This window comes from Anastrepha ludens, chromosome X, assembly GCF_028408465.1.
Source record: "Anastrepha ludens isolate Willacy chromosome X, idAnaLude1.1, whole genome shotgun sequence".
Classification (NCBI taxonomy): Eukaryota; Metazoa; Arthropoda; class Insecta; order Diptera; family Tephritidae; genus Anastrepha; species Anastrepha ludens.
The window spans coordinates 25,199,597-25,212,498 of NC_071503.1; the positions used below are offsets into that span (position 1 = coordinate 25,199,597).

A 12,902-nucleotide genomic window follows, 5' to 3' on the forward strand; every position below is an offset into this window, starting at 1 on the left:
AAAATAATTATTTCATCCTGAAACCAACATTACTACATAAATATAGAAAGGTAAGAGAGTATTTAGAAAAAAACCCTACATCAAAATATTATTTAGTTTGTCTGTAATAATTTTGTTATTTTCGTGTTGCGTATATGCAACATTAGTGTATTGTGGTAACTTTCGAAAAATATAATTTATTTCAGTATAGACTTTCTAAGATGCGCCCAAAAGGTCTGACTCAAGCTGAGATTGAAAGATTTGCCAAATTTGATTGGGATGATTCGGCTGACGATGAAATTGATGAAGAAGAAGATCAAAATATGGAGGAAATTATAGAGAAAACATTGAAATATTTAGATAACAGAGCTGAAAATGTGGAAGTTGGTTTGATTGACCAAATTATTGGAAGCAAAGATGTTGAAGATTTGAATGAAAATGAAATCGTTGCACAGGAGGTACTGGCAAAAATAGTTTTCAATAGTTTGAAGTGGAATTTGAAGCAGTATCTGCCATTGAAGCCCCACAAGTGGGGTTTCAAAATGTTTACGAGAGCTGGTGTGTCCGGGATTCTATATGATTTTAATCTGTACATTGGAGAAGGAACGTGCAAGACTTATGGCCTGGGAATATCACCAGATATTGTGCTTTTTTTATCATCCAATATGCCAGTAAACCAAAATTTCAAACTGTTTTTTGACAATTGGTTTTCTGCAATAAGCTTGATGTGTGCTCTAAAATAAAAAGGCATACTGGCCGTTGGTACAATTCGAAGCAACCGATTGAAAAATTGTGATCTAAGCAGTGAGAAAATCCTTCAAAAGCGAGGACGTGGATCAAGCGATTTCAGATTTGAAGCAACGCACAACTTGATTGCTTGCCGTTGGTATGATAATAAGAGCGTACAACTGGTTTCAAATTATGTAATGGTACAACAAACACATGGGAGGGGTTGATCTTGCAGACATGCTGCTTGAATTGTACAAAATCAACCACCGCTCAAATAAATGGTACATGCGTATAGTATACTGGTGCATAAATTCGAGTTTAGTAAACAGTTGGTTGTTGTACCGCAGAGACATTGCACATACAAACGGCGAATCAAAGTATATGCCGCTTATAAATTTTCAATTGGATGTTGCTGCCGAACTTTTGAACGCAAGTCAAACTACAGCTGTCGCCAAAAAGAGAGGTCGTCCATCATCACTCCTTTTGATAATGAATTCAGGAACTGCACCATCTTCTCCAGCATCACCAGCTCCATCATCACCAGCTGCTTCTACAGGATGTGAATCAAATCCCTATAAAAGAGCTTATATTGAAGACCCACCAAAATCACTACGACTTGGCGGTTATAATCATTGGCCGGAATGAGGAACAAGAGGCAGATGTAGAGTATGCACGGGTTTCCAAGCTGTAAATGCCGCAAATGTAATGTGCACTTGTGTTCCAATCCCCAAAAAAACTGTTTCGTGTCTTATCATACATAAAATATAAATTAACGGCATTTGTAAAAGAAATAAACTTGTTTTTAAATATATACCACCATTGCCCAATGTTGCATATACGCAACATCCTGTAGCTCTTGAACCAGGGCACCTAGGACCTTGAAATTTTGAACAGTTAATATTGATGTTAATCCTATCTTATATATCTACTCAAAAAAATTTTAGCCGAGCCCATTTTAATTCGGGCATGAGAGGGTTAAAAATAGTTTTTTACGGAGCAAGCTCCGTCTTTATTTCACAACTCTCAAATTTGAACTGAACTTTACGAAATTTCTTAAAGCTAACTTAACCGCGTGATCATATTCGCGGAATTTCGCTTGTTGCCGTTCACATGGTTTATTGCAGACACAATGTCAGCGAGAAGGTCGAGCAACGGAAACGCGTGTAGTGGATGAACTTTCAGCATTCAGTAGCGTTAACTCCTCCTTTCTTAAAAACGATTGTCCTCGATCGACTTATTAGAAATAGTTGGTTATTATTTGTGTTAATTGACGCATCTGGGCGATTCCGTAAGGTGCTGGACGTTATGTAGACTTATTTGAATGTTTCCGTTGGTACTTCTTGGATGATTATTTTTGATGTGGGTTTTATCCAAAATTTGAAGGTTATTTTATTGCTGTGTAGATTATTGCTAGTCCTAGCATTGCACTCTTGTTTATTGTCGAATCTGTTCTTAACAGATTTATCTTTTTCGTGTTGTTAATATGTAGTTCGTTGAGGGCTTTAATGATAAAATGTTGATGCGTTCCCTTTCTTGCGGTGTTGGCTGTATGATCGTAGACATTTCGATATTGGTGAATGTTTCGTTATTGATGCTCAATGATGTGTTGTGAAACTTGATTAGATAAGTACCAGTAATTGTTCACTGCTCTTTTTCCGTTTTTAGTGTTCCATTGAAGTCGTTTAGTAAGACTATTCCGGGCTGTATTTCCTCGATTGTTGGTATGTATTGATTATTACTTATTGTGCAAAATGATTTTCTACTACTTAGTATTTGAGGATGCAGGTGCTGTTACTAATATCAATTATGTTATTTCTCTCACAAATTTTTATTACTTTTTATTTCATACATTTATTCTTTATTCTATATACATATATCATTTTTGTCTTTTAGAATTTTTTCAAAATCAAGTTTAGTAATTTCTTTATTTCTCTTAACTGGTCTTATTATAATATTCTTATAAGTAATATTGTTTGTTAGTGGTATTTTTACCAAATATAAAATTCACGATTACGTTAATTACTACGTTAACTTTTGCATATCCTAATGCTTCTTCTACTGATGCAAATGGCATTCTTTCTTCTTTTAATTTGATGATTGCTGTCTCAATTTCTTTTTTATTCAACAACATTGTATTCATAATTCCAATTATAGCCCATTTAATTACGTACTTAATGTTTATTAATTCCTATTTTACTTTCCAGATTCAGAGGTATTTCACTTATTACATAATTGTCTTTTCTTATCGAATTTAGTAATTGATTTCCTAATGTTGTAATGTTGTTAATTCTTTCATTGAAAACTTCATAAATCATTACTTGATCATTATTATTTTCCTTTAGTTTTTTTAGATTAGTGACGGGCAGACTCAGCACGTTTGCACTGTGCAGCAGCGTGTGCTTCTGCGTGCTAAAAGTTCTAGGTGAAGGGGGATAACAAAGCACAGGGAAGAAACAGAAAAATTGAGCAAGTTGTGCCTATGTTTGTATCCTGAATGAGAGAGCAATTATTCATGAATTCTTACCTGGGATGCCAACTTTAAACTTCATATCAACAAATTTCTAAAAAATTAGGTTTTTTGGTAGATTTTTCTTCAATAACTAAATTAAATACATATTACACTTCCTATTATAATAATGATTTAAGATAAAAAACAACAATAAACATGCAATAAAACATTTCAAAAGTTCGCGTAATACTGTTTTTTAATTGCTAGATGTAAAGAAGATTAAGGCCTCTGAAAATATTTAATATGAGATTAAATTAAAATCTTACATATTGGAAAGTAATGACAGTTAAATCTTCAATAATATTGATCACTGCATATACTGACGAATCTGTAAATTACGCACACTTATCTTATGATTTCTTAAATGGTTTTTGAGTTCGGATATATTTTTTTTAAATTAATGTTTTTTAAATTGAGCTAAGAAATCCAGATTTTCAAATTTTTTTAGTAAATTACTTTATAAAACTGCAAACTCTCCTCAGCTACCGAAGTTTGTTAAATGTTTCAGAATTTTTAGCTACTGAATGATACCATATTTTCTTTTATTTTTCATGAAAAGTGGACGTGATTGACAACTAATTTCGTCCATCTAAATCCAATACAATCTGATATGCACAACTGCATATAAAAATAAACAACCAAGAGTATATACATATGTATATAAATCATCAATAATAAAATCAACAATGTCCAAAATTGATTCCCACATTTAACAACTACGGCAACTCTTACTCATAAGTTTTGACATTTCATAAATAAAATCAGTTTTTTCGTGTTTTCTTCACATTTCGACGATATTTTTTGAGACCGTAAGTTACATATTATTGTCGCATAAAAAACCACTAATATTAAGTGTATTTGTATGGTGTGGATGCAGTGTTGAAAATTCTATTTAAAAATTTGAAACGGCGAACGTCAAAACAAAGTGCACAGTGTTCAACTGCCGACAAAAACTTACATTTATTTCTAATGTGTAATATATTACTCTGTTTTAATTTTTAATTTACATAAACAAAGTTAAATAAAATATTTCATCGATTAAACAATTGGTTCAGCATGACCTCAAATAAAAGAACATTGTTAAATTTTAATCCGAAGTGGAATGTAACTTTTTTATGCAAATATGTAAACGGAGAATCACAATGCCCTATGATAAATATGTAGGAGAAGAAAGGAAAAGTATATACAAATTCTTAAGCCTAACTTATTAAAATTTTTTTAAATTTCTTAGGAAAGCGAAGATTACGTTGTAGATGCAAAGCGTGCAACTTATGAAATCGCGTTAAACCTTGTTCGTGAGAATGGTGCATTTTCGGATGGCGAATTGGTGAAGTCTTGTATATTAAAAGCAGTAGGAATTTTGTCCCCTTCAGAATAACCGAAATATGAGGGTATGTGCTTATCTCGTAGAACTATAAGCAGACGAGTAGATGAAATGGCGGATATTACAGAATCGCAATTAAAAGGGCGGCCGCCGCAGCCAAATGGGTTGGTGTGAACTACCATTCGGAATTTACAAAGAGAACGTTGGCTCGAATCTCGGTGAAAACAACAAAATTAGGAAAAACATTTTTCTAATAGCGGTCGCCCCTCGGCAGGCAATGGCAAACCTCCGAGTGGATTTCTGCCATGAAAAAGCTCCTCTTAAAAATATCTGCCGTTCGGAATCGGCTTGAAACTGTAGGTCCCTCCATTTGTGTAACAACATCAAGACGCACACCACAAATAGGAGGAGGAGCTCGGCCAAACACCCGAAAAGGGTGTACGCGCCAATTATATATATATATAAAATCATTCACAGCGATTTCATTGGCAATTGACGAAAGCACAGATATATCCGACATAGCCCAATTAGCGGTTTTTATCCGAGGAGTTGATGCCCACCTTAAAAAACTTAATAAGGTTAGGTTAAGAAATCGACTATCCGATACTAATTTAAGAAATATATTGCGTTTAGCTGCAGCGCAAGAGGTGTCTCCCAATATAGAGTTACTAACAAAAAAACAATAATAAATTTTAACATATATTTATCCTTTAATCTTTTGAGCAAACATTATTATACTAGTTATGAAAAGCTTTCATTCGAAAATAGTTTATTTTAAATGTTGAAAAAGATATTTCGAAATAAGAACTATTTATTTAAAATTAAAAAATGTGTATGTACTTTGTCATACAATACACAATGTAATCTGCATGTAGCCGAACATGAGACCTTGTAGCCACCAGGTAGGCCCACTTTTAACACGTTTCCTCCAATTTTTTTTAGAAAAAAATCCGCTGTTTTCCATGGTATCAAACAAATTTCTCTAATCATTTTTGTGTACTTTGTCATACTGTGCGCATTGCCATATGCGTGTGATTTGAATATGAGAGCAAGTAAGTAGTCACCAAGAATATCCACTCTACTAAGATAATTTCCCCAATGATTTTTGAAAACATCCCGTATTTTTTTAATGGAAACATGTTTTCCCACCAATGTCAGGTAACTAAATTGTCCTTTTTAACAACATTAAATGTATAACATGCATTGTTTAAATAAAACATGGCTGGTTGAGATTACTGTTTGCTGTTGTGACCAGCATTTCTTTATAAAAATGCATTAACATAAAAACATACGATATACATACATACTTATATGTAAACGAAGACAATTTTTTCATTCAGAAAAATATACACCGATTTGTCAGTACAAATTTTTCTCCACATAGTTTAGCAACTATGAAACTTTGACATGCGAATGTTCAAACTTCTTGATTATAAAGTCGCCTATGCTTCTTGATTACAAAAATTATAAATGTAAATAAAATGGAAATTAATATTCAAAGAAGCGTTTCCAATAAAAACAAAAGCAAAATCATTTTATTATTTAATATGAACACTTCAAAATCCCTTAACATGGAATGAAGTCACCTTATCTGGTAACTTTGCTATTGGCAAAGCTTCACTCCCTTTTTTAGAAACACATATGCGTTGCTCAGAAGAGATTAATAAACGTACACGCCTATTGCTTACCCTTCTGATGTAAGTTTGTCGCCCCCTCATCTGGTACTTTGCTAGCACGCTCTGCTGCGAGCGTGCCACTCTGCTGCCCGTCCCTAGTTTAGATCTTTATTCATTTCAAAACCTTCGCGATCAGAAGTACCAGCATTGTACTTCCATGCCGTACCTAATGCATTTATTGCTCTCTTATTTCTAAATTCCGGTTTTGGTTTTATGTTTGAAAGTATTACTAATGTTCTTGTTGAGGTAGGTTAGTACGTCTTTTAAAAAATTGTCGTATTGGTCCAGGTCAATATGGTGTATTATCTGGAATGTCCCCTGTATTTTAGATTGTCCGTCATTGATCGTTATAACATGATTTTTCGAGAAGTTTAGTATTTCCATGTCTGTTAAGCTAGTGGTCGTCATGATGAATATGGTTAGTATTAGTAGGATGTCCTTGCTGTTTGTCATATTGTTTCTAAAGGGTGGTTAAATTTTAAGGGCCGATGTTGAATGTGAACCACACCTAAACGTCAAGCTGTTTCCTGCATTTCATTTAAAATTTTTCAATTTCAGACTAACTCAATTTGAGCCATGGAAAGATACACAATGGAGCAATGCGTTAAAGTTATTCAGGCCTATTATGAAAACGGACGTTCAAATCAAAATGCATATCGAAGAAAATCATCTTCAGAGATGCGGCACATTTTCACCTCAGTGGATTCGTCAATAAGCAGAATTGCCGCATTTGGGCAAATGATAATCCAAGAGTGATTGCCGAAAAACCAATGCACCCTCAAAGAGTGACTGTTTGGTGCGGTTTATGGGCCGGCGGCATCATTGAACCGTATTTTTTCCAAAATGAGGCCGGTTAGGCAGTTACTGTGAATAGTGTTCGTTATCGTGAGATGATAACGAGCTTTTTATGACCCGAATTGTAAGATATGGATGTGGACGATATGTGGTTTCAACAGGACGGTGCCACTTGTCACACAGCTAACGAAACAATGGCTCGTTTGGGCGAAAAATTTGATGGCCGAATAATCTCACGACGCAGCGATGTCAATTGGCCGCCAAGATCATCTGACTTGACTTCTTTCTTTGGAGTTATTTGAAAGAAAAGGTGTACGTCGATAAGCTAGCAAAAATTCAAGAGCTAAAGGATGAGATAATTCGGCACATTAACGGCATAGAACCTCAATTATGCCTCAGCGTCATCGAAAATTTGGACCATCGGATGGAGGTGTGCCGCCGAAGCCGCGGCGGTCATTTGGCCGAAATTTTGTTTATGCGTAATTCAGCCATACCAATATTTTCATAATAAAGAGAAATGACAATAATTTCCTAAAAAAATTATATTTATTTGGAAAATTTGCCTTTATCAGAAGTTAAAAAACGAGATATAGGAGACCTGGTTCAAAAGAACATTATTCCAAAGAGTTTTTATGAGACGTACTATAAAAACTTAATAGACACTTAATTTAAGTTTAATTCATTGATATTTTTTTTAATAAGCAATAACTTTTGTTTCGAATTACTGAAAATGAATAAATGTTAATAACACTGGTTTACAGCCAGTTGAAAAGTTGAAATTTGTGATCCAGTGTAATTTTTATTAAACATCAATAAATTGGCATTCCTGTATGTTATAAATAATATTTATCAATTCTAGTGTGAATTTTCAGTTAAACAGAGACAACTCAAAATAACACCACTAAGTGTATAAAAAAATTTCAGGAAAAGAGTAACAACTCAAAAATTTGTTATTTTAGAGCAACTACTAAACAAATAAGAATGAAACAACCGTTATATTGTTTTTAATGATATTTTCGCGCAATTACATATTTTTTTCCTTGTAATATATTATTAATATTTACGGAAACAGTTTTTCGTCTCTACTGAAAATGTTCAGATTTTGAGTTGTTACGCTTTAACGTAACAAGTGCGATATGTTAAAACTGTAATCATTTTTGAACAATTTTGCCTTTGAAATCAATAAAAACTAACTTCACCAAAAAAGTTATGGTGTTTTCAATAGGTAACACTTCATATCGTTCACCCTGTACTTGCAGAAACTGGCATGCCACATATCCAAGAAAGACTCGAATTGAGCACATTACGACTGATACCTAAACTTTTTTATACTCATTGTTGCAGGATACACAACAAAGTAACACAAGCGCTTATGCGAAAACGGCATATAAAAAAGCAATCAGCTATCCATCGTGTTGTTCAAAAGACAGCGCATCTCGATCTTGATATAAAACCAAAGTGCTTAAAAACTAGCAAACACCTCCCATAGGCTCTACATTCCTCTTTTTTGGAAGACGAACTAATGTGCTCACCCTTCTGCTCTATTTTCTCAGCTGAAGCCTATGCTGTAAAAGAAGCAACAAAATGGGCGGTAACGACAAAATGAAAATATACCATATGCACCGATAGCCTCTCAACAATAATGGCGATACAGAACCCAATTAACGTAAGCCCGCTGATTGCATGTATTCGAGATACCCTGATTGCATATAAGACGAAGTAACCGATAAGGAAGCTAAAAATGGATCGCATATGCTACTTCGTAGAGACAAACGAGAAAAATTATATATTACGCTATATTTACAAAATGAAAGAAAATCTACAGAGAGTTTTATTACTACATTAATTTATTTAACCCTCTCATGCCCGATGTTGCATATACGCAACATTGTGTTTCCGAGCCTCTAACTCCCGTTATTTTCTAGTTATTGTTTTGAATTTTCTTTTAAATTATAGCTTACTGTGTTGAGAGAGCAAACAGCAAGTTGTTTGGCAGTCAGCTGTACACGCTTTCACTCTGTAGCTATATTTGTGAGCGAGAAGTTGAAAAATTGATTTTGCGAAAAAACAGTGTTTTAAAAAAGTGGAAAAAAATAATTAAAATAATTATTTCATCCTGAAACCAACATTACTACATAAATATAGAAAGGTAAGAGAGTATTTAGAAAAAAACCCTACATCAAAATATTATTTAGTTTGTCTGTAATAATTTTGTTATTTTCGTGTTGCGTATATGCAACATTAGTGTATTGTGGTAACTTTCGAAAAATATAATTTATTTCAGTATAGACTTTCTAAGATGCGCCCAAAAGGTCTGACTCAAGCTGAGATTGAAAGATTTGCCAAATTTGATTGGGATGATTCGGCTGACGATGAAATTGATGAAGAAGAAGATCAAAATATGGAGGAAATTATAGAGAAAACATTGAAATATTTAGATAACAGAGCTGAAAATGTGGAAGTTGGTTTGATTGACCAAATTATTGGAAGCAAAGATGTTGAAGATTTGAATGAAAATGAAATCGTTGCACAGGAGGTACTGGCAAAAATAGTTTTCAATAGTTTGAAGTGGAATTTGAAGCAGTATCTGCCATTGAAGCCCCACAAGTGGGGTTTCAAAATGTTTACGAGAGCTGGTGTGTCCGGGATTCTATATGATTTTAATCTGTACATTGGAGAAGGAACGTGCAAGACTTATGGCCTGGGAATATCACCAGATATTGTGCTTTTTTTATCATCCAATATGCCAGTAAACCAAAATTTCAAACTGTTTTTTGACAATTGGTTTTCTGCAATAAGCTTGATGTGTGCTCTAAAATAAAAAGGCATACTGGCCGTTGGTACAATTCGAAGCAACCGATTGAAAAATTGTGATCTAAGCAGTGAGAAAATCCTTCAAAAGCGAGGACGTGGATCAAGCGATTTCAGATTTGAAGCAACGCACAACTTGATTGCTTGCCGTTGGTATGATAATAAGAGCGTACAACTGGTTTCAAATTATGTAATGGTACAACAAACACATGGGAGGGGTTGATCTTGCAGACATGCTGCTTGAATTGTACAAAATCAACCACCGCTCAAATAAATGGTACATGCGTATAGTATACTGGTGCATAAATTCGAGTTTAGTAAACAGTTGGTTGTTGTACCGCAGAGACATTGCACATACAAACGGCGAATCAAAGTATATGCCGCTTATAAATTTTCAATTGGATGTTGCTGCCGAACTTTTGAACGCAAGTCAAACTACAGCTGTCGCCAAAAAGAGAGGTCGTCCATCATCACTCCTTTTGATAATGAATTCAGGAACTGCACCATCTTCTCCAGCATCACCAGCTCCATCATCACCAGCTGCTTCTACAGGATGTGAATCAAATCCCTATAAAAGAGCTTATATTGAAGACCCACCAAAATCACTACGACTTGGCGGTTATAATCATTGGCCGGAATGAGGAACAAGAGGCAGATGTAGAGTATGCACGGGTTTCCAAGCTGTAAATGCCGCAAATGTAATGTGCACTTGTGTTCCAATCCCCAAAAAAACTGTTTCGTGTCTTATCATACATAAAGTATAAATTAACGGCATTTGTAAAAGAAATAAACTTGTTTTTAAATATATACCACCATTGCCCAATGTTGCATATACGCAACATCCTGTAGCTCTTGAACCAGGACACCTAGGACCTTGAAATTTTGAACAGTTAATATTGATGTTAATCCTATCTTATATATATACTCAAAAAAATTTTAGCCGAGCCCATTTTAATTCGGGCATGAGAGGGTTAAAAATAGTTTTTTACGGAGCAAGCTCCGTCTTTATTTCACAACTCTCAAATTTGAACTGAACTTTACGAAATTTCTTAAAGCTAACTTAGCCGCGTGATCATATTCGCGGAATTTCGCTTGTTGCCGTTCACATGGTTTATTGCAGACACAATGTCAGCGAGAAGGTCGAGCAACGGAAACGCGTGTAGTGGATGAACTTTCAGCATTCAGTAGCGTTAACTCCTCCTTTCTTAAAAACGATTGTCCTCGATCGTCTTATTAGAAATAGTTGGTTATTATTTGTGTTAATTGATGCATCTGGGCGATTCCGTAAGGTGCTGGACGTTATGTAGACTTATTTGAATGTTTCCGTTGGTACTTCTTGGATGATTATTTTTGATGTGGGTTTTATCCAAAATTTGAAGGTTATTTTATTGCTGTGTAGATTATTGCTAGTCCTAGCATTGCACTCTTGTTTATTGTCGAATCTGTTCTTAACAGATTTATCTTTTTCGTGTTGTTAATATGTAGTTCGTTGAGGGCTTTAATGATAAAATGTTGATGCGTTCCCTTTCTTGCGGTGTTGGCTGTATGATCGTAGACATTTCGATATTGGTGAATGTTTCGTTATTGATGCTCAATGATGTGTTGTGAAACTTGATTAGATAAGTACCAGTAATTGTTCACTGCTCTTTTTCCGTTTTTAGTGTTCCATTGAAGTCGTTTAGTAAGACTATTCCGGGCTGTATTTCCTCGATTGTTGGTATGTATTGATTATTACTTATTGTGCAAAATGATTTTCTACTACTTAGTATTTGAGGATGCAGGTGCTGTTACTAATATCAATTATGTTATTTCTCTCACAAATTTTTATTACTTTTTATTTCATACATTTATTCTTTATTATATATACATATATAATTTTTGTCTTTTAGAATTTTTTCAAAATCAAGTTTAGTAATTTCTTTATTTCTCTTAACTGGTCTTATTATAATATTCTTATAAGTAATATTGTTTGTTAGTGGTATTTTTACCAAATATAAAATTCACGATTACGTTAATTATTACGTTAACTTTTGCATATCCTAATGCTTCTTCTACTGATGCAAATGGCATTCTTTCTTCTTTTAATTTGATGATTGCTGTCTCAATTTCTTTTTTATTCAACAACATTGTATTCATAATTCCAATTATAGCTCATTTAATTACGTACTTAATGTTTATTAATTCCTATTTTACTTTCCAGATTCAGAGGTACTTATTACATAATTGTCGTTTCTTATCGAATTTAGTAATTGATTTCCTAATGTTGTAATGTTGTTAATTCTTTCATTGAAAACTTCATAAATCATTACTTGATCATTATTATTTTCCTTTAGTTTTTTTAGATTAGTGACGGGCAGACTCAGCACGTTTGCACTGTGCAGCAGCGTGTGCTTCTGCGTGCTAAAAGTTCTAGGTGAAGGGGGATAACAAAGCACAGGGAAGAAACAGAAAAATTGAGCAAGTTGTGCCTATGTTTGTATCCTGAATGAGAGAGCAATTATTCATGAATTCTTACCAGGGATGCCAACTTTAAACTTCATATCAACAAATTTCTAAAAAATTAGGTTTTTTGGTAGATTTTTCTTCAATAACTAAATTAAATACATATTACACTTCCTATTATAATAATGATTTAAGATAAAAAACAACAATAAACATGCAATAAAACATTTCAAAAGTTCTCGTAATACTGTTTTTTAATTGCTAGATGTAAAGAAGATTAAGGCCTCTGAAAATATTTAATATGAGATTAAATTAAAATCTTACATATTGGAAAGTAATGACAGTTAAATCTTCAATAATATTGATCACTGCATATACTGACGAATCTGTAAATTACGCACACTTATCTTATGATTTCTTAAATGGTTTTTGAGTTCGGATATATTTTTTTTAAATTAATGTTTTTTAAATTGAGCTAAGAAATCCAGATTTTCAAATTTTTTAGCAAATTACTTTATAAAACTGCAAACTCTCCTCAGCTACCGAAGTTTGTTAAATGTTTCAGAATTTTTAGCTACTGAATGATACCATATTTTCTTTTATTTTTCATGAAAAGTGGACGTGATTGACAACTAAT

At 33.6% G+C, this 12,902-nt stretch overlaps 1 protein-coding gene across 1 annotated transcript in view; it reads left to right on the forward strand.

The window, feature by feature from the left end:
- LOC128869829 (uncharacterized) overlaps nt 1-10,510 on the forward strand; it is a 92,689-nt gene extending 82,179 nt beyond the window's left edge. Inside the window, exons 7-9 of the mRNA XM_054112431.1 lie at nt 186-437; nt 9,297-9,548; nt 10,340-10,510. Coding sequence (XP_053968406.1) covers nt 186-437; nt 9,297-9,548; nt 10,340-10,510 — 675 coding nt within the window. The remainder of the gene's footprint in view (nt 1-185; nt 438-9,296; nt 9,549-10,339) is intronic.
- Nucleotides 10,511-12,902: the final 2,392 nt, after the last annotated feature.